Source organism: Calidris pugnax, unplaced genomic scaffold (assembly GCF_001431845.1).
Source record: "Calidris pugnax isolate Ruff unplaced genomic scaffold, ASM143184v1 scaffold18, whole genome shotgun sequence".
Taxonomy (NCBI): domain Eukaryota; kingdom Metazoa; phylum Chordata; class Aves; order Charadriiformes; family Scolopacidae; genus Calidris; species Calidris pugnax.
Window position 1 is genome coordinate 5767022 of NW_015090812.1, and position 21520 is coordinate 5788541.

Sequence of the window (21520 nt, forward strand, 5' to 3'; positions counted from 1 at the left end):
CGGACCGGAATACAAAATTTAATATTAACAACACAACCTGTGTCTGCAGCATTTTTAATCTGATCAGCGAAAACATAAATAAAAGCTGCAACCTGACAGCTAAGAAGGTTAATCTGTAATAGTTAGATTTACGTAGATTACTTTACACAGCATCTGGAAAGATGCTGAGAAAAGTAAAGCCACTTCATCGTATTCTAAAATGTGCTACCTATAAAAATGTTGCTATCCATCAACTTAGACTGCAGCAAGCCTACTTAAATTTGCTTCAAGACAGAACTATCAAGAATTTTAAAAGAAGCAGAGGCATTTTTAATTAATCAACATTGGTCAAGTGCTTGTGATATTCCTTTTAGGTACTTGCAGGTAATAGAAGTAATGAAAACCACCTAAAGGAGAAAATATGACTTTGTTGCATGCATATACTGCCTGGTTTTATCACTTAAATTTCTTGATGATTTTGTGGAAGAAGAGTATTAGCATGAATGTGCTCCTCAACTAATTTTTTTCAGACTGAAAAGCAAATCATCTTTAAAAGCTGGCAGATTTCCTTTCTATCAGGCAATACCTTTTCCTACGACAATATCCACATGTATGGCACTGGATGCACCATGTGTAGATGTCATGATAAGCCATTCTCGCTGGCTGACCACCACGGAAAACAGTGCAGGTTTTATGGTACACTACTCAAAGGGTTTTTGCAGTATTAAACCTATTGGTCGTAAACAGAGGAGAGGGAAAACATATGTATTTTTCCTTCCGTTGTTTCCTGTCCAGCAGAGTACCTGAACGTACCTAATCTGGAGCAAGTACCACAATCCTACCTATCAACAAAATCAAGGTTACACAGCAGCTATTCCAACAAAGTAAAAAAATATAAGACCTAAAAATGTTATCAGTCAAGCTCCCAAAGCTCCCAAGCTGCTTGTGTTTGGGGTTGAGTTTTTTGTTTAAAACAGAGTGGCTTCTAGAGCTGGAAAATATTTTAAGAAAAAGTAGAGAAATGGGAGAAAGAGATGCATTGGTAAATAGAAGTGACACAGATACAGCATGTAGGAGAACAGAGGAGTCTAAAAAAGGAACTGCTGGAGAATACTTCTTCCTTGTTACATGTCCTATCTTATCGTGCCCTACCTACTGTCCTCAGAACAGGGGAAAGTCAAAACACCCCCTACAGCTAGCCAGCAGCTTCCTACGGAAGAGAAAGGCGGCCTCATTTTGCGGGTCCTAGAATGCTCTAAGCAAGAGGAAGCCTGTTGATACCTACTTTAAGGTGCTTTAAAATGCCCATGAGCACAGGCTATTATCTGTACAGGGCAGAAGGCACATTAGACCTTCTACTGCGGAAACAGCAGCCCCTCTAGTACAGTAACAATTAATCATACTGGGGATGCTGCCATTTGTTTGCTTGCAGGTGAGTATGACGCAGCTTTTTGTCCATCTGCTTTTGCAATATCCCTTAAAAAACCATCTAACCGAAAAAACAGTCTGGGCTCTTGTGAATAAAAATAATAAAAGTGATCAGGTTTTTCCCCCCCCCTCAAGCTGATATATTCCACTGATTAAACAGATGCTGTGAGAGTCATAAGAACAGCAGTACTGGGTCAGAGCAGAGGTCTGCCTAGTCCAATATCCTGTCTCCAGCAGCACCTGCAAGTCAGTAACTTGTGCTTAAATTCCTAGTGGGGACAAGCAGGAACATCTGCAAAGTCAGGGATGGAACCCGCTCAAGGAGAACAGAGAACAGCAGTCATGTCCAAACCCCAGCAGTGAGTCAGCCAAAGCAGAGCCAGTGAGCAAAGTCAAAGAAATGGACTTGGGCTTCAGTGACATGATGCTTTCTTACCCTCTTACCCTATACTTTTTGAAAATCAAAGTCTCATGATGGGATGAGATGGATGCCACAACATAGTGGCATCACAGAAATGTCAAACACAGCACCTGGCCCAAACCTGTCTGACCAGGCAGGCAGAGATGAAGGTCCTGAACAAGACTTGGGCTGTACCACAAATAGTGTAAGAAGTCAGAGGCTGCAATACCCTATCAATAATATCACCAGGGCCAAACCATAGGACATGAAGCAGGATGCTGCTGAAATCCAAAGATGTATGCTTCTCTGCTGGCAGAGGCTGAGCACCAGAACGTCCAGTAGGCGATGGATTACTGAGAAGGTTATCGGTGCTGTCCAAAGGTTGCTGGACTCCCCATGAAACCAGCAAAAAACCCTATCCCTTAAGCAGAAGAAAAGATTAGATGGTGAGCAGCATTGAGGATGTGCACATATAGAAAGCAGTGGTAAATCCCCCCCTCTGTACATTCTTCTGTACCATGACATAACATGACTAGACATTAGTCCCTCCTAATCGTAACTAAAATTAAGATGACACCCTAAATTTCAGAGCACTGGGATTGAACCTCTGAAGTTTTCTGGAAGCAAAGGACAAGGATTTAATAGCTAGCAAGACCTCCATATGCAGCAGATATCCCAAAAGGAATTTTTTCCTCTGCAGAGGGTCTCTTACTCGAGAAGCAGATGGAAAACAGGTTGGCTTGATCATGTATGCAGGTTCCTCACTCAAGTCAGAGTAACCCCAAATACAGAGAAGATCTGAGGGACAGGTTCTGAGTGGATGGAATCTGACGAGGCAGTTTGTTTTGTCAGTATTGGGGCTGCACATAAACTGAGCTAGCAGGAAATACACAGAGGAAAAAGATGGGAGTACTGAGGACGTACACTCCTGATCTCAGGTTGACCATTCCCAGAAGGCAAGGTGAAGATGATCTTGCAGGGCTCTTCTGGCTGTAGGGAAAAGCACCTGCATGCTAGGAAGTCAAGTGATGACAGGTCAGCTCTGCAACAGAGAAGGGGCAAGAACTTCCTGGCTCACCAAGTCTGAGAACAGCTACTGCTGGCAGGTCTAATAATCCTGGTTACAAATTTATTAAATGCCATCTTAAAGCCAAGAAGAAACTCCTAATGCAGTGTTGGTAAGAAGTAAAGCCTTATGAAAAGGAACAGCAGGTACTAGGCCTACTTCAAAAATCTTTCAGACTCGTTTTTGCAAGTCCAGGTCACTGATGTTCTTGGACAAGTCGTCCAGCAGGAACACTGGGGAGACAGGCAGGGGTGACAGCTGCAGCATGGCCATGCTGCTCATTGGTATGACTGAAGAGCAGAAGGTCTCGAGTAGCAGGGAATGGGTGAATGCTGGAAGAGTCACTTCGGAGCCCTGACAGGTATCTCTTGGTGTGCTGTCTACTACTGCCCCAAAAGACCTTTCCTCAGCTAGAAGATAGCGCATCGTTAGGGGACACTGCTGCCAATCTCCCACAGCTTTAGTGGAACTCTCTCATTCCTTTCCTCCCCTTTCTCCTTCTTCTTGGGCTAAAAGGAAAGAAAGAAAAGGGGTTAGGGACAGAAGAAGCTCCACATGAGTGCTGAAGCGCAGGAGCTGTGCTTCCAGAGGGGAAGGCAGAACGAGGGAAAAAGGACAGATAACACTGTAGGTAAGGGTGGACTGTCATTGTAGAGAGGGTTCCACCAACATAGCCATTTCACCTGCCTGTTTCATGGCAGATGGTTATCTTCAACACAGATGATACGAAGGATGGAAAGAAAGTCTTAGACTAGAAGGTCAGCAGACACTAAAAGCCTCATAAATAACCTTACAACTGGAAGCCACGATTTCAGAGGTGTAGGTGTGCTTGTGCTGTTGAGGAAAACCACACTGCTAATCCTTCCTCACTAGACTTGACAGGCAGGTGATGTTATTTACTCAAACCAAGCAGTTAAAACTGAAGAATAAACTAAATATGCATTAAAGGCTTCAGAACAAGCTCAGGAGTGAAACTGCTGAAGTTAATTAGAAAGCTCTTTCACAGCACAAGGGTCATGCCTACTTGCTTTCTGCCTATTTGCCCCAATGCTCATTTCAATTGCTTTTTTCCAATAATCAAGAAATCAAAATTCTTTTGTTCACCAGCACAGAGCATGCACCAGACAACTGCAGAGAGGCGATAAAGAAAATGACGGATGCAAATGTGACCGTTTTCCTCAGCAGTTAGAATAGACATCAACCGAACACATAGAATAGACATACCAAACACATTTAAGAAATCCAGCACTAAGACACTCATTACTATGTTCCACCTCCTTCCCCCCCCAGCGCTAATGAATTTAGTTCAGATGCTTAATGCAATTATTCATTTAGATAATCAATATTTGGGGATTGTCTTGAATCTGCAGCTCTTAGCATACAATATGCAACACTGAAATTAGGTTTATCTCTGCTCAAGAAGAGAACACACTTCAGGAAATAAGCAGCTATAAAAATAAAATAACTAGGCCACCAAATTAAGATCAACTTATCAAAGGTCTTTAGTGACATTCTGAGCCATATATTTAGTCTTTTAAAAGTAATTCTAGATTTTAAAGACTCAAACATGTCTGTTTTTTCATGCCTTAATATTTTATTCTCTGCATGCAACTGAGGGTGCCAGAGAAAAATTATAACTAAAAAACGAAGCATGCTCTGTATTTCATTCTGATTCACAGAAGCATTTTTTTTTTCAGCTATAAAACATTTCTGCTATAAAAGATTTCTGCTTTTCTGGGCACTTGACCTCCAGCTGCAGTTACACTACTCTATCTGACCACTCTTTCCTCACTGCATTTTGAGCATGAACTCAACACAAAGAGATACCTGCCACACAAGACTCCTGTATCTACTAAAATATGGTGAAACCAATCTACAAGCCACTTCCTGGAAAAAAAAAATTCACTTAATTTGGTATTATTTTCAAGACAAAAGAAATCTAGAAGAGTACTCTGATGCATAATTATCTCCCTATTTTAGCAAATACCAAAGTCTTGTGCTATCAAGGAAGTCAAATGCAGAAAACTGCACTGCTGCTTAAAGAAATCCCCTACACAGCCAATTTCAGGGACACAACTAAATATGGCCTTTAAGTACAATTAAACCAAATGCCAGAATTATATTCACTTTGGAAATGATAAGCACCACGGTACATAAGTTTAGGAAAAAGCCCTACTCTGAAGGATTTTGTTAATTAACAAAGCAACTGCTGCTAACATTCAGTCTAGTCTAACAAGATTCATACCAAATAAATGATGAGAGATCAGTGACTAGTTACCACTGCTTTACAGAGAATAAAAAAACCCCTTCCAGGTCAACAAGGGAATAAACCACCTCTACAAGATATTTTTGGCCTAAACCCTGTTATTAGGTGGACTTACGCCATGAGGCATCGGTGTTTACATACTTTCTAAACAGTTTATAAGTCTTATCTGACATAATCCCTACAGTCCATAATCCTATCTGTTTAATGTATTTTAAGAGGAAAACTGCCGCACCAGTAATATCTCAAAATGGAAGGCACTTTCAAAGCACAATCAGTGAATTGGACAACAAATGTACAAGTAGTTTATGCCCAGATTAGACTTTCAATCATTTAGGATCAGCTAACTTAATGCTGGGTTTCACAATAAGCTATATTTATCTGTATATGGGTCATATTTTTTTTCTTCCAATAGGAAATTGGACCCTTGCGCCCTTGTACAAAATTCCTAGAGAAAACATATATAAAATACTGGCAGCTTTTGTATGTAAAATTTTCGATGAATACATGTTCTATCTGCAGCTTCTGAACATAAATAGCTGTGAACTATTTCCTTTGAATAAAAATAAATATTTTCCCCCACAACAAAGCAGCACAATTTAACTAATATCTCTGCAATTTCCAGCCTGAGTCTTTCAAATGCAGACTTAACTGTGCAACTGTTACCTACTGTCATGAACTGTAAATGCCTTTCTCCTATAATTAGATTTAACCATTAATCCTGGTTTTGCTTCATGTCTTTTCATTCCTATGAGCTTTCCGAGTCCCCTCCGCGATCCCAAGATGGACACCATGACCTCTTGCTCATCTACTCTATCAGGCACCAAAACCTCCCATTGAAATATACGAAGCTTAGCTGTTGCCCACTGCCAACACTGGGGCCAATACTAGGAGGAGTCTGTTTACTAAAAAAAAGCTTAAATAGTGTTTTCCTGCTGCTGCACACTTGCCATCAGATTCAAGAGCTTCCCTCCTGGAGAGCTGTACTGTTGGGGAACATGATCGTACCTGGCTCCCTTCCCTCCTGCCGCCTCAGGTCACCACCACAGTGTGCAACTAATGGCTTCTGCTCCTGAGGGTACAGACCACCTCCACACACCAGCTTAAAAACCATTACTGATTCCAGTTGCTGAAATTAAGGCTGCTTAATTAGGCCCCAAGTTTCAGGAAACACCAAGCATGCAACCTCTGAACAGCAAGTTCCTGAGAAATACAAGTTCAGTGCCACCATTCACTGAACATTCTTGGTTAAATAACACCTGGGACTTCCCTTTTTACAGCAGCACTGTTTCAGTATGCGCTGGTAAATTCTCCTTAGGAGAAAATAATTTTCATAGAGGGCAGATGATACCAATTCAACCTAGTACTTCTGGACCAAAAAGGGTTGATGGCAGCAGGCTCAAAGCACAGGTAGAGCATCCTCCCCAGATGAGGAATTTACTCCTTTCTATGGAGAAATGAGCATTGAACTCTGCACACACAGAAGATGTTTTTCCTGTACGCTCTCACAACGCTGCATTATTTCTGCCTGCCATTTTGCTAGCTTTGGGTTCTTGGGTCAAAGAGTTGAACATCCAAAGAGTGAGGAATGGATAATCCATAACTTCTAGAGGACTAGGTAAAAACAGTCAATATTTCTTTTTCTCCTAACATGTGACAGCAAACAGATGCTACTGCTTTGAGTTAATAGCTTGCCTGTCCTGGTTTTTCATGGGCATCATCAATATTTATATTACACTTAGAATGCCACAGTTATTTCTGAAGTGCAGTTTTAAATCTGCACCATTCCCATTACAAATACCTGAAATTAAAATAGAAGATTTCAATCTTTGTGCATAATCTTAAAGGAACTGCAAATTCAAAAGGAACAATTTAAAAACGGAGTTGCTTTTTGGGCAGAGGAGCAATGAAGTTCCTGATTATGCATGCACAGAACATCAAATTGTACCACACAGCAGGAATATGCAAACTCTGTCATAAGTTAAGCGATGCACAGAAATCCTGTATCAATAAATATTCTGCTTTACAGTGCGCCTGGATCTTTGTAAGATATGAAATATGACTTGAGGTCTAAAGATTTTAGATCTCAATCATGTGACGATTTGGAGGTGCAAGTTCCTGTGTAGATTACAGAGAAATACAATTCTTAAGAGCTCAGCTAAGGCCACCAAATCAATTTAAAAAAAACCTAAACATCCCCTTCTTCCACACACAAACTGTGTCAACAAGGACAACCCACTTGGCCAGCAGCAGTTGCAGTGTCTGATGGACACTACACTGACTGCATCTTTTGTTTTCAAACACAGGACAAAAATTCAGCATTTCTTCTCTCAAAATTCTCTGCTCAATTCAAGCCCTCTTCTTCTCCAAGTCAGGAAGATATTTATCACTGTCTGTCTTTGGACAAAATAAGAAATAAAGAGCATCTGCAACGCAATATAGCTTAGCATCACTTTTAAGCACCAAGCCTCAAATCCATCTGAAGCCACAGTCTTCCTCCACGAAGCCACCTCCCTTCATCTAACATTGCTCTAAAATGTTTATGCCATTTAGGTTTTTTTTTAACTCAAGTTCCTTTTCATTTTTTGAGCGCAGCTGATTAAACCTGAACAACTGGGTTGTTGGACGAAATATGCTGTAGCTATGAAATGGTACAGCAGGGACCAGTTTCACTGTTAATTTAAAATGCTAGAATTAATTAGGTAGTGTAAATGAAGAATTTAATAAGCACACTTTACAACCACAAGTTCTGCTTTTATTAAACACCCCTGCCAAATGAAGGCAACTATCTTCAGTCTGTTTTTCCTTGTCTCATTCCCTTAAAATCTCTGCAGTGAAAAATCCTATTTTTTCTATCGCAACCCCTCCCCCATAATTAAAATGTATGCCTGACTTCCATCTCCTCTTTCAAGTCATTAGCATCTTTTAAAAATGCTACTGTATATCCTGCCTGTTCTGAGAAGCTACCAAACAAAACCGAAGTTTACAATTTTGGTTTTGAATACCAAATTAAAGGCTGTCTTAGAAGCTGTCATTCCTATTCAACTCAGCACAGTGTACTACCAAATTAGCATATTTTTTTTAGTAAAGGAATATGCTTGTTTAAACATGTGTCTTTCCAAAGCGAGGGGTAACATCACGAATCAATTTTCTTAAAAAACCTTACTACTGTTCTAAGACTGCAAAAAGACTTGGAGCGGTTGATTATTCCTGACATATACTGTTTAATCCATTTTAAAACTAATAAGAGTTCAGATCATAAATTCTCTCAAAGGGATCCTGTACATTTAACAGACTTTGTTTAGCTTTGAACTCCTTGAAAAAAGTATTTTGGGAGCCTAAACACTATTGCACAAGATCTGTGCAATTCCTTGACAGGGCAGAGGAAAATCAAATCTTTTACATGAACCAATTCAATCCTATCTAGCCTCAGAAATACATTCGAGAATTTCTAGTATTGTTTTGCCAAGGCAACTATTTAATGATGATGATTTGGTTTATGACCTTTTCTGTTTTTTCCTGAAGCAACCTCCCTCTGCAGTTAACTTTTTATTCTGGCTTTCCTTGATTTATCTGATATTTTGCCTGAGCAGAAAGGAGACAAACTTATCTGTGAAGGTAACCCATATTTTTAGTGGAAAGACCTCCAACATGTGTTTAGAGGCATACTACAACAGTGCACACTTAGCTGAGATTTACTAAAAACACGAAATTTTCAACAGAAACAATGAAAAATCCAAAAGCAGACAAAACCTAAGTTGTTTCAGACCTTCACCAGTTCAGCAAGAATAGCTTAAGAATTTACTGTTTCTTCTGCAAGACAGCATTCACTGTCAAAAAATCTACACTAATTTTTAATATGACAAAAAAGCAGAGAATCCCTGAGAAGCCAGTCATTCATGTAACAGCTTACTGGCATACTTTAACCCCTCCCAAAAAACATAAAACCCTGGAAAGCCTGATGAAGAACACACTTACATGACAGTCCGGAAGGATGAGCTGTGTACGACCTCAGTGTATTTCCATTTTGTTACTCTCAGTGTTCTAAGAACCTTTAAAACAGGGACTGCTTCTGGCTGAGGACTGCATTTGATTTACTAACTCTCAATTCAATACGAGGAACGAACACACATCCTAAAATTTAGTAACCTTGCACAATACCTTGATAAGAGGCCCCAAAACCCTGGAGGATTAAATTCTGTTCTCAAAAATGGCACAGAGGTTCTGGAGAACAATTCTCCTTTTGCAAATTTGTTTCTTTTGTACTTGCATCACTTCTTAAAACATGTAGGCTCCTAAATCCCTTAGGGGTGATGTCCTCAAAGCATCTGTCTAGGTTTTTTAAATAATGGTTCCTTTACAGTATTTTACTGATCATAAAGATTTACGCACTTCGTATGGAAAGAAAAGCATAGGCAAAAAACTATCCAAGAATGTGTCAGAAGATCTTCACATTTCTCACATCTTCAAATACAGAGACAAAAAAAGCCTGGAGATGGAATGAAACAAAAAGAATACTGTTCCTAGCCGATGAAGTAATGGCTCTCCATCCAAGGACAGCCAATTCTCTATGAAAACAACACTGAGTATCTAAAGTCTTCACATTATATTCCAAAGGAATCACCACAAATTTGAGGGATATGGAAAGCAAAAGCTCATGAAACACAGAACCTGCCATGATCAAAATTCAAGGGAGGCACACTAGACTCCTGCAGATTAGGGTTAGGTGTTCACTTCTGTCTGAAAAAACTTAAGTAACCTGCAATTTAATTTCTCAGATTTTCAGACTAGAAGAAAAGCAGCAGTCTGGAGCTAAACTTGTCTGGTGGCAAATATTAAAGATGGTATGTCAGGCCAGCTATGCTTATAAAAGAAGAGGACTTCAGTTATTTGCATGAAATTTTTTTTTTTGGAGTGATAGCTTAAAATGACTTTTTTTCTTTAAGTAGGAAAAAAGTAAAGAATAAATGAAAGTCAATTGCATTTTTCAATCTTCTTCCTTTTAATACCCCTGAAGCTGTGTCCCAATCAGAAGATATACTGAAATAGATACATCATGGTCAACGTGCTAAAGAAAGCTCTGCTGGACTACACTTCTGAGGACTTGAGCTGCCCTGCAGCTACTGCCATTTGTTATGTGCCTTGCGTTGTTCAACCAGAACATTGCTATGTGTCAGGAAGGAAATAAAAAAAGAAGCATTGCATGTTTAAGAGCACTACATAGATCATCCTAATGCCACCAAAACAAGGGCTGCCAGGCTGTTACAGAAGTAGGTATGAAGATTTGTATTTTAATTCCTTGGTTTTGCTCGGTGCCTCCTTCACAGAGCACACACCCAAGTTGCCAGGAGAGCATCTGAGAGAGGGGATGGCTCCATTTCTGGAACCCTTTCCTTCCCAAGGCTGCTCTGTGCTAAACATAACAGCGCTGGTGATGCACTGAACAGCAGTGAAATTTCAGCTGTTCCCCACCTACGGTGCGAGTAGACACACAACCTATAAAACTAACCTATAAAGCAAGCTATAAAAGCTGATTGTTCACCCCACTGTCTTCCTGTGCATCAGTGAATTCCTGGCAGCGAGGATACAGAGTAGGCTAGGGGCATCTGCACCCTCCACACCTCCTCTCATGATGGTGCAGACATCTCTCCTCTTTGAGGTAGTATCTATAATGGGAGGCTTTTCTTATTTTGAAGGTACCTACACCAACGGGTGTCACTTCATGCGGAAAAGGAATGTGGCAAAAGAAAACATTTTCAGGGACAGAGTTCATTAACCGATATCCAAAAATGCCCCAACGGAACCCAGAGCAGTGGCTCCCAGCTACAGACCAATGCTGTTCCAGAGCGCTGAGGTAAATAAGCTCTGATGGCCATGTAGAACCATCTTGGCTTGTACAGCGCTGCGAACAGGCAAAAATTTGATGAAGGTACAGTGAGGTTCGGAAGAAACAGTCAGAATTAGGAATTGTCAGCTGGCTCAAGATGTTTAGATTACCCTACTACAGCTAAAGTCAATGTTGAATAAAAACCAGAATGCTCAAGAAGGCAATGCCACCACCTGAGCTCTGGTGCAAGAAGGTGACCAGCATGCCACACACAGGCAGATTGGCAGTGGTCATACATCAATCTGTACTCAGGTCTGGGACGGAGACCGAAAGACAAGGGGCTTCTCCTACAGCTGTTCTAGAACCATTGTGCATCTCTGAAAACCATCTGAAGAAGCTTACCACGGCATTTGCAGTATTCCCTGTGCTTGACAAAACAATTCCCCACTTGCAAGACAATCACCAAGGTTTTGCTGACCCCAACTGTGAACTGACCCCGATAAAGCTAAAAAAAGTCAAGCACATGAAGCACTTACCTGTAATTTTGTCTCTCACGAGCTTGCAGGATTCGATTTCACCAATGCTCCCAAAGAGACTCCGGAACTCCTCCTGGGTCATGTTCTGGGGCAAGTAGTTGACTATGAGGTTGGTTTTGCTGTCATCTGTAGCAGCCCCCGTCTGCATGGGGGAAGGGCAGTTTCTACTGTTGCTGGAGGGTCCATTGGTTGTATTGGAAGTAGGGCCATTCGACACCTGAGGCTCCATGGTGCTAATTATCTACATCAAAATAAGAGGAAAAGGGGAAAAAAAAACCCTTAAGTTTCATAGATACAATAGCTATTTTTAAAGATACTTACAAACGAATGAGTAGGTAGCATTCATGGCCAATTTAGATACTTCAACAAAAAAAACCCCGGCTTGATTCCTCTGTTATTGTTGCAAAGTAGGTCATGCTAGTCTTTAGCTGTGAGCATATACTAAGATGCAGTTAAAAAAACCTCCTTTTTTTGTTAATGCGAAGCTGATTTCTGCTTTCATCACGCAGCCATTTTCACAAATGTAAATTTAAACCACATAAATTTAATTATAATTTAAGGTAATAATCATAATTAAAATTATAGTTCCATTAAATCAGATGAAGTATGTGTATGGCTCTATGTGAAAAGGTAAAATATTTTACCTATTTAATAACTGTATCACAGAGTGCAATGACAACAACATTAACCAGGCACAGTCAATCTGCAATGTGTCATCATTCAGGCTGCCTTCAATTAATAAACTTGGAGTGTCCCAAGACATACCATTTACTGGTTCCAGTGATGACCTATATTCTCCAGTTATATTTTTCACTAACGAACTGACACCTCTTTAAATAATAAAGCCCTGGATTTGCAATCTTCAGAGATACAAAGGTCTTCACATATTTACTAGAATCAAAAAGGTTTAATCAAAGACAGACTTATCAGGCACAGGTGCAGGCTGGAATTTTAACAAGCACATCTATCTTGAAACACGAAACTCCCAATTTTCACAGAAGAGACTCAAATAGACCTTTCCAAAAAATGACAAATAAGAATCCAGCCCAGCAAAGTGCGTGCAGGACAGTAGCCCTATTGTCACCAGCGCCACCGGTCACATGAGTAAAGCTGCCTGCATGTTTATCTGCAGGCTGAGGACTGAAGAATGCAAGTTTTCATCAGAAAACTGCACAGACAGAGAAAGGAAGCAGAAAAAACTGGGTACTTCAGGCTTTTTCTATATAGGTATTTGCCTCTACTATGGCTTCCAGCCTGTCTTCACCATCAGCAGCGCTGACAAGGGAAGGACATCATCTTACATCCCAAATCTGGACAAATTAAAGCAATGCAAATGGTGGCTTTTGCGGTCTCACTGTGAAGTCTGCAATGTGCAGCTTTGCTGGTATCTCTTATCAAAGAGCATCCCTCGGATGGGCTCAGCCTCCCTCCATCAAAGAGTCAATGATGCAAACTGCTGCCCCGGGCAAGAGACTCCACTGCCCCGGGACAGGGACGAGAGTGGGGACAACCCAGGGCGAAGACACCACACACACTGAACCTCGTACTCATCTGATCCTGTAATTATTATAATTACTGAAGACTTAATTTGCTTTCTTTTTTAAATCCAGGGAGGTACATGTTGTGACAAATTAGGCCTGTAATTCAGGAGGGTGGGGGACACACCAAAAAAGTGGTGTCTGTTCTAAAATTAACTGCACTGAGGGTGGTTCAGACTAAATAGGTTATATTCTGGGGTTTTTTTTAATTGAAATGCTCCAGTGTTAGTTTAATACTTCATTTCAAAAATAACCCTCTTTTTTTAATCAATGGAAGTAAGTTTTGAATTACCATTATTTTTGATTATCGGCCCCAGAAATAGCTACTTAGTTTGACAGTTGGTTTTTTTTTTTAAAAGAAAAAGGAGCCATGTCACATTATGCCTAGCAGAAAAGCCTTAAACCACACAGCAGCACCACTTCGAAAATAAACTCCATAAAAATAGCAACAACCTGAAAGACATCGGCACATACAAACCAGAATCCCTCTGCCAATTTTGCCGGCCACGTGGCACCAAGCTCTAACATCCTCCATCCAGCTGTACCAGCCCCTCACCTGGAAAAAGTCTTGAAGGAGGCGTGTACCAGCCACACTTCCATTTTTTTTTTTTGTTTCTCAAGCTAATTTCATACATTTATTTACTCACACATACTACTAAACGCTTCAGATGCTGTTAAATCTGTTTGGCTCGGGACTACAGCTAGAAGGATCATCCTTTGGTCCCTGCCCCTCCATCACCCCCCAGACACCCACCCCAGCTCTAAGCTTTGCTACCAGCCTGCTGCAGGTCGGGGCTTTGCACCCCAAGGCTCACAGGCTTCAAGCTGAGCACACTGCGCTCATTTGTGCTTCATCTGCATCCACCCGATTAAAATTGGGGGGAAAAAATTCCAGTTCTGACAATAAGACTAGTGAGAAGATGAGTGAAGCAGCTGATGGAAAGCTGCAGCTTTCCGCGGGCGCTTAAGCCATCTGATCATATATTTTCCAACACGAAAAATCCTATAAGGTAAACTGCAATTTTGGAGCTGCTCCTGCCCTTCTAAAGCCGCCAGGAATACCACGCCATGGGTTTCAGTTACAGCAGAAGCAGGACTTCAGCACAATGCTCTGAGGAAGGTACATCGCCTATTATTAGCAACAGACAAAAGCTATCTATAGTTCCCCACGATAAACAATAACCCTGGATCTCTTAAAATCTGTGAAAGAAAACAAAATTCAGAACTGGCTGGTTGTCCTACTTAACGCATTTTGCACACTCTTTTTAGTTACATTTTCGGCATGCTTACCTTCCACACCAAGCAAATAAGCAGAATTCAACCCATATTTAACACGTTCAGAACATTAAGAGTGCACTGCTCTCTAAAAATCTGTTCTTGAACATGTAGATTTCCTCATACAGTACTTCATCAGAATATCTTGGCATAAACTGATGTTGCACCAGGTGCCAGGTTTTCTTCCTAGTTACTCTCACCCAACTTTAATTAGGTTTTCCTGATTTTTCCACTGGTAGAAAAGAAAATCAAGGCACTTATTTGCCCTTCAAATTATTGCAAAGTTTTAGGTTACTGAAAAATCAATTTGCTGTATGGAAAAAAAAAGATCATTCTTCAGCATTTTTCTCTATCCATTAAAAGCATTTCTGATAAAGTATTTCAGATGTAATTTTTTTTTTTTTAACTGCATAATTTTAAGCCTCCATTTACGGAATGATTTCTGTGCAAAAGCAGTTACGTACCAGGGCTTGCATTCAAAGTTCTTACAGGCACGAAGAATACTCATTTTAGATGTACATACTGATTCACATCATTAGTAAACACCTAAATTATTAATAATAACAAAAAGGTAAGTCCTAGCTCTCCTTTCCAAACATTCTGTCTGTCCCCTACATGCCTGAAGCTCAGATCCACTGTCAGGAGTTCAGTGTGCATGCACTGGGATGTTTATTGTTGATAACTATTTTTAATATTAACAAGTTGACATCAATCAGCACATCACGTAAGAGCAACATTATTTATTGAAAGAATAGATTTCAGTGTGCCATTTGCTTTTTTCCTTCCATCCACACACTAAGATTTAGATTTTTAATTCAGACCCTATATCACAACATGAACATTTTTGAAATGGATACTCTAGGTTCCTGGGCACACAGTTAACTTTCATTATGTTTTAATTACTGGTGATAACTTTAACACAAGAAAGTATTGGGCTGTAATTCAATTCTACAAAAATATTGAAGGAGGGTCTAAGACTAACTCATTGAGGGCTTATTTGGATGCAGGCAAAATAAATGTGGAAAATTCAACAGTGATTCAACCCCAACGTTGATTTTATTTTTAAACAAAATATACTCTTATCCCATGAAGATTAGTAATACACCTCTGTACATGCCACTTAAAATTAGCAATATCTCTATGGCTTCTATAGACCTTCTCTGACCCAATTTAGGCAGCTACTACTTGTCTTGAAATAATTACAGTAAGTGTCATGTGCGAGGACATTCACATGCTACTGGTATAAAGAGGCATTTTGTTTTGGGGTTTCGTTGTTGTGTTTTTTTTTTTTTGGCAAGAACTTGCCAAGCTCCCAATACTGCAACCCCACGTTCTATATACAGGATAACAGTAATCTTTGAAGAAGAGTAAGTTGTAGTTACTGTTGATAGACATTGTTGGTGGCTAAATTATCAATCTGAATATTCTAACTTTATAACATCAGAAAACAAACTATGTGACAGAATTTCAAGACTGCAATTTTTTTTTTTCTTTAAGTTAAAGGCAACCCATATTTCAAATTCTGAATGCATTTCATCAGAGTGCTGCTTTTAAAAATGACTTCTTGGTGTACTACTTTTCTCAGTATGGTAATGTATCAGTGAAGTACGATGTATTTTAGTTTGACAGATTTCAAAGAAATGCTTTGCTGCTCAGGAATATGCTCAGCATAAGCTTTGCCAGTGTTTTGCAAAACACTGCTTACCAAAAGGCTTGGTATAACCCCTCCTTCAAAACATCAGCGACAAATACCCATTATAGCAACTCCTACATTACAAGTAATGTTTCAGAAATACCTCTATCATATCTTTTTTTTTCCACAATTGATTTCAATTAATTTCAATTTATTCTTGCTGGAATATTAGCTCCAGCAATAATGCAAAGAATACCTGTATGTATAAACACAACTATTTAAACGCTTAAACAAGCTAAAGTAACTGACATTAATCTTCAGTTATTACAGTAAATATGTGACATCCATCTACTATTACAAAGCACAGTTAATGAATCATTTAGAAAACTACCCACAGACTGATTAAGAGTCTTATCTCCCTACTGCATGCATAAACAATAGCCAATGGCTCAAATGTAAATATACATGCTTTATATTTACAAAATTTGTTCTCAGCAGTCTAAAAGAAGGTCTGCATGTTAAACTGAAAGACTGTCACATACATACACTGAAAGGAGCTTGTACTCCGCAAATAATTAGCGCCCATTCTTGTCATCTGAATTATGTATACTCCACTGCCCATATTCCACAATAAACACAAATGAATGATATGTATGGAAAAAATAAGTAACAATTAAAAACCTTAAGAATAAGTGTTATTTATAGGCCCTAAAGAGAAAGTTTTTTTTTTAAAAACGTACCACAAACAATCTTTTCCTAACATCAAAATCTGAGAAAAAAAATTCTGAAACTATGAAGAATTCACAGAGACGCACCCATTTTGAGGATGAAGTAAAAAGAGTTATCTATGAATAACGAACAGTTCACAGCACCTAAATGCCAAGAAAAATGATCATGGTAAATTACACCACATGAAGAATTCATGAGGTCTAATTTTATATTATTTCTAAGTGTTCATTAATGAACAAACTCAGAACATACTCCCATAAAAAAGAATTTAGATAAATAATGCAAAGCTCCTACTTTATCTAAAAAGGCTCTTTAATTAGCATTGCAAGTTGTTTGCTTTTACAAGTGAAAACAAATGGTGCCATGGCAGAGGTCCCATAGCCATCTCCATAGAACAAGGATGACAAAAGGAGAAACAAACAAAACCTCTCACAGAAAATAAGCGTAGATTCACAAAGGTTTTCCTTCTATAACAAGAAACAGGCTTAACTCCCAATGTATTCACTCTTTTGAATGGAAGCCAGCACAGCACAAGTCTCTGTCCCACAAGAACTTTTCTGCAGGTGAGAAAAACCTCAATTTACAGGAGCTGCCGGAGCAACCCATCCACAGCCCTCCTGCCTGTGATCTGTATGTGAACAGCCATGTAAGAGCCAGAAGGCTGGTCTGTAGGTATGGAGTGAGACCACACAAACACATCCCTGACCAGGTCCCTCAGCCCTGGACCAGCAGCTGTGTGTCCCCACCCCACTGTCAGATGCAGCCACTGCTACACACTTCAGCAGCACTGAGCCCACCTTGGCATTTTTTGCAGAATGAGGCACAGGATCATGTTCAGGACAGATCCCATCCTCTTCCTATAGAAGTATTAAAAGAGGTTTTTTTTTCCTAATTATTAGTTCAAAACCACATTCAGGACAGATCACATCCTCTTCCTATAGAAGTATTAAGAGTTTTTTTTTTCCTAATTATTAGTTCAAAACCACAACTCCGACCAGAGCAAGAAGTAGGTGCACCTGAACCTCACAAGACATGGGCTTCTTTCTAATGTGACCTTAGGAGAGGCAAACGATGCTCTGTGTGCAGCTCCAGTACAGATTCTCCTCTCTGTAACACAACTGTCAAATTTCACTGTCAATTACATTTTTATTAAAGCTTATGTACTGCACAACTAGACTTTGCTATTATTTACCTAATAAATACATCATGAACATGAAATAAAGGAGGGAAATGAAGCTTTTGAGTAAGTCTGCCTGGAGGCAAATCCAATATCCCAGAAACAAATCATTATCTAACCCTCCAAATTTTGACATGCTCCCCACTCACAAGCACTTCTGCATGCTCCATCTTCACCTTCGTTTGAGTAAAAGTCCTATAAATATTTTAAATATAGCTACACCTGAACATACCAGCTGAGAAGACCCACAGTCTCTGGCTCTCATGGTGGGGATACAGCCTCCTTCTTGCAAAATCTTGGTTTCAGAGTGCACTGCACACAGGTTGAAATGGCGTTCAAACATTTTCAGCAAGTTCCCATTTATGGGTGCCACAGTAATTGTACAGAGCGCACAAAACGATCCAAATGGAGAAGACAACAAATGCATTCATTTTAAGAGGCAAGCTTCAGTTCAAATAAAGGAGAAAATTATTTTCTTTAATAGCTAAATTTATCCTGATCTAGTCCATTACAGGCTTTTGCGTGAATATGCTATAACAAAATATTCTGTCCCCAGTCAGCAGTGAAATGAATGCAAAGTTTATTGGCAATATTAGTTGTTATCACAGCAGTGCCTGAAGGATCTAACTGATACCAGCACCAGGTTGTGCTAGATGCTGTACAAATGGGTAGTAAGGGCAGGCACTGCCGCTCTACCAACACAGCGAGAGAAAATAGGAAGGCAAAACCTGTTATTTTTATTCCAAGTTTTGCAGAAGGGAAAAAATCAAAACCGGAGGAAAGTATCTAGGCAAACTGCTATACAGTAAGCTGTGACAGCTCCATAACACACCACCACATCCCCAGACCTGGCCCAGTGCTAAGGTCACCACTCCTAACAGTTCTTTCAAAAAGCAAAGCAGCATTATGATCCATGAAATTGGATTTTTTTTTTATTCTTGTCATCTGAATTATGTATACTCCACTGCCCATATTCCACAATAAACACAAATGAATGATATGTATGGAAAAAATAAGTAACAATTAAAAACCTTAAGAATAAGTGTTATTTATAGGCCCTAAAGAGAAAGTTTTTTTTTTAAAAACGTACCACAAACAATCTTTTCCTAACATCAAAATCTGAGAAAAAAAATTCTGAAACTATGAAGAATTCACAGAGACGCACCCATTTTGAGGATGAAGTAAAAAGAGTTATCTATGAATAACGAACAGTTCACAGCACCTAAATGCCAAGAAAAATGATCATGGTAAATTACACCACATGAAGAATTCATGAGGTCTAATTTTATATTATTTCTAAGTGTTCATTAATGAACAAACTCAGAACATACTCCCATAAAAAAGAATTTAGATAAATAATGCAAAGCTCCTACTTTATCTAAAAAGGCTCTTTAATTAGCATTGCAAGTTGTTTGCTTTTACAAGTGAAAACAAATGGTGCCATGGCAGAGGTCCCATAGCCATCTCCATAGAACAAGGATGACAAAAGGAGAAACAAACAAAACCTCTCACAGAAAATAAGCGTAGATTCATAAAGGTTTTCCTTCTATAACAAGAAACAGGCTTAACTCCCAATGTATTCACTCTTTTGAATGGAAGCCAGCACAGCACAAGTCTCTGTCCCACAAGAACTTTTCTGCAGGTGAGAAAAACCTCAATTTACAGGAGCTGCCGGAGCAACCCATCCACAGCCCTCCTGCCTGTGATCTGTATGTGAACAGCCATGTAAGAGCCAGAAGGCTGGTCTGTAGGTATGGAGTGAGACCACACAAACACATCCCTGACCAGGTCCCTCAGCCCTGGACCAGCAGCTGTGTGTCCCCACCCCACTGTCAGATGCAGCCACTGCTACACACTTCAGCAGCACTGAGCCCACCTTGGCATTTTTTGCAGAATGAGGCACAGGATCACATTCAGGACAGATCACATCCTCTTCCTATAGAAGTATTAAGAGTTTTTTTTTTCCTAATTATTAGTTCAAAACCACAACTCCGACCAGAGCAAGAAGTAGGTGCACCTGAACCTCACAAGACATGGGCTTCTTTCTAATGTGACCTTAGGAGAGGCAAACGATGCTCTGTGTGCAGCTCCAGTACAGATTCTCCTCTCTGTAACACAACTGTCAAATTTCACTGTCAATTACATTTTTATTAAAGCTTATGTACTGCACAACTAGACTTTGCTATTATTTACCTAATAAATACATCATGAACATGAAATAAAGGAGGGAAATGAAGCTTTTGAGTAAGTCTGCCTGGAGGCAAATCCAATATCCCAGAAACAAATCATTATCTAACCCTCCAAATTTTGACATGCTCCCCACTCACAAGCACTTCTGCATGCTCCATCTTCACCTTCGTTTGAGTAAAAGTCCTATAAATATTTTAAATATAGCTACAGCTGAACATACCAGCTCAGAAGACTCACAGTCTCTGGCTCTCATGGTGGGGATAAAGCCTCCTTGCAAAATCTTGGTTTCAGAGTGCACTGCACACAGGTTGAAATGGCATTCAAACATTTTCAGCAAGTTCCCATTTATGGGTGCCACAGTAATTGTACAGAGCGCACAAAACAATCCAAATGGAGAAGACAACAAATGCATTCATTTTAAGAGGCAAGCTTCAGTTCAAATAAAGGAGAAAATTATTTTCTTTAATAGCTAAATTTATCCTGATCTAGTCCATTACAGGCTTTTGCGTGAATATGCTATAACAAAATATTCTGTCCCCAGTCAGCAGTGAAATGAATGCAAAGTTTATTGGCAATATTAGTTGTTATCACAGCAGTGCCTGAAGGATCTAACTGATACCAGCACCAGGTTGTGCTAGATGCTGTACAAATGGGTAGTAAGGGCAGGCACTGCCGCTCTACCAACACAGCGAGAGAAAATAGGAAGGCAAAACCTGTTATTTTTATTCCAAGTTTTGCAGAAGGGAAAAAATCAAAACCGGAGGAAAGTATCTAGGCAAACTGCTATACAGTAAGCTGTGACAGCTCCATAACACACCACCACATCCCCAGACCTGGCCCAGTGCTAAGGTCACCACTCCTAACAGTTCTTTCAAAAAGCAAAGCAGCATTATGATCCATGAAATTGGATTTTTTTTTTCTTTGGAGAGTTTCAGTTAAACATATCTTCCATCCTGATGAAGCATGGACTCTACAGTTTTGCATTTGATTTCAAAGACAAAAGGGAGTGAGTGGGGAGGAAAAGGTGACACCCAAGTCAGTCACAACCATTTCAAGATCAGTAACTACTAAGGGATCAGTAGAGGAAACCGCTCTCTGTAACCATCACACGCAAGAGGAACAAAGGCATTGTATTACATACTTCACATGGTCTCTTACCCTTCCTACAGATACTCTGGGAATGAAAATCAGAAGCACAATTAGTACACATACAGCTCAGCATTCCACAAAACCCAGAGGACTGGGGAGTAGATGCGTGGTCAAGTACTCCACACACAGCCATTTCTGGAAAGTGTGACAGAAGTGCACATTTTTAAGGACAGAAGCCCTCTTCCAGAAGCAGAGTACAGCTACAGCCCTATCACATGTATGACCTGAAGTCACAGGATCTGAGGTTCTTTGCGAACTTCTACTGGGCTTCATTTTCAATCACCGTTTCCAGCTCCTTCACCTCTTGCTAAGACTTTGGAGCAACTATGC

At 39.8% G+C, this 21520-nt stretch overlaps 1 protein-coding gene across 4 annotated transcripts in view; it reads right to left on the bottom strand.

Moving 5' to 3' along the window:
- The window catches only part of ELAVL4 (ELAV like neuron-specific RNA binding protein 4), a 75461-nt gene that overhangs the window by 33286 nt on the left and 20655 nt on the right, over positions 1-21520 (bottom strand). For all 4 annotated transcript variants that reach the window (XM_014939381.1, XM_014939380.1, XM_014939383.1 and 1 more), the window contains exon 2: positions 11500-11740. In XM_014939381.1, the coding sequence (XP_014794867.1) occupies positions 11500-11740 (241 nt within the window). The remainder of the gene's footprint in view (positions 1-11499; positions 11741-21520) is intronic.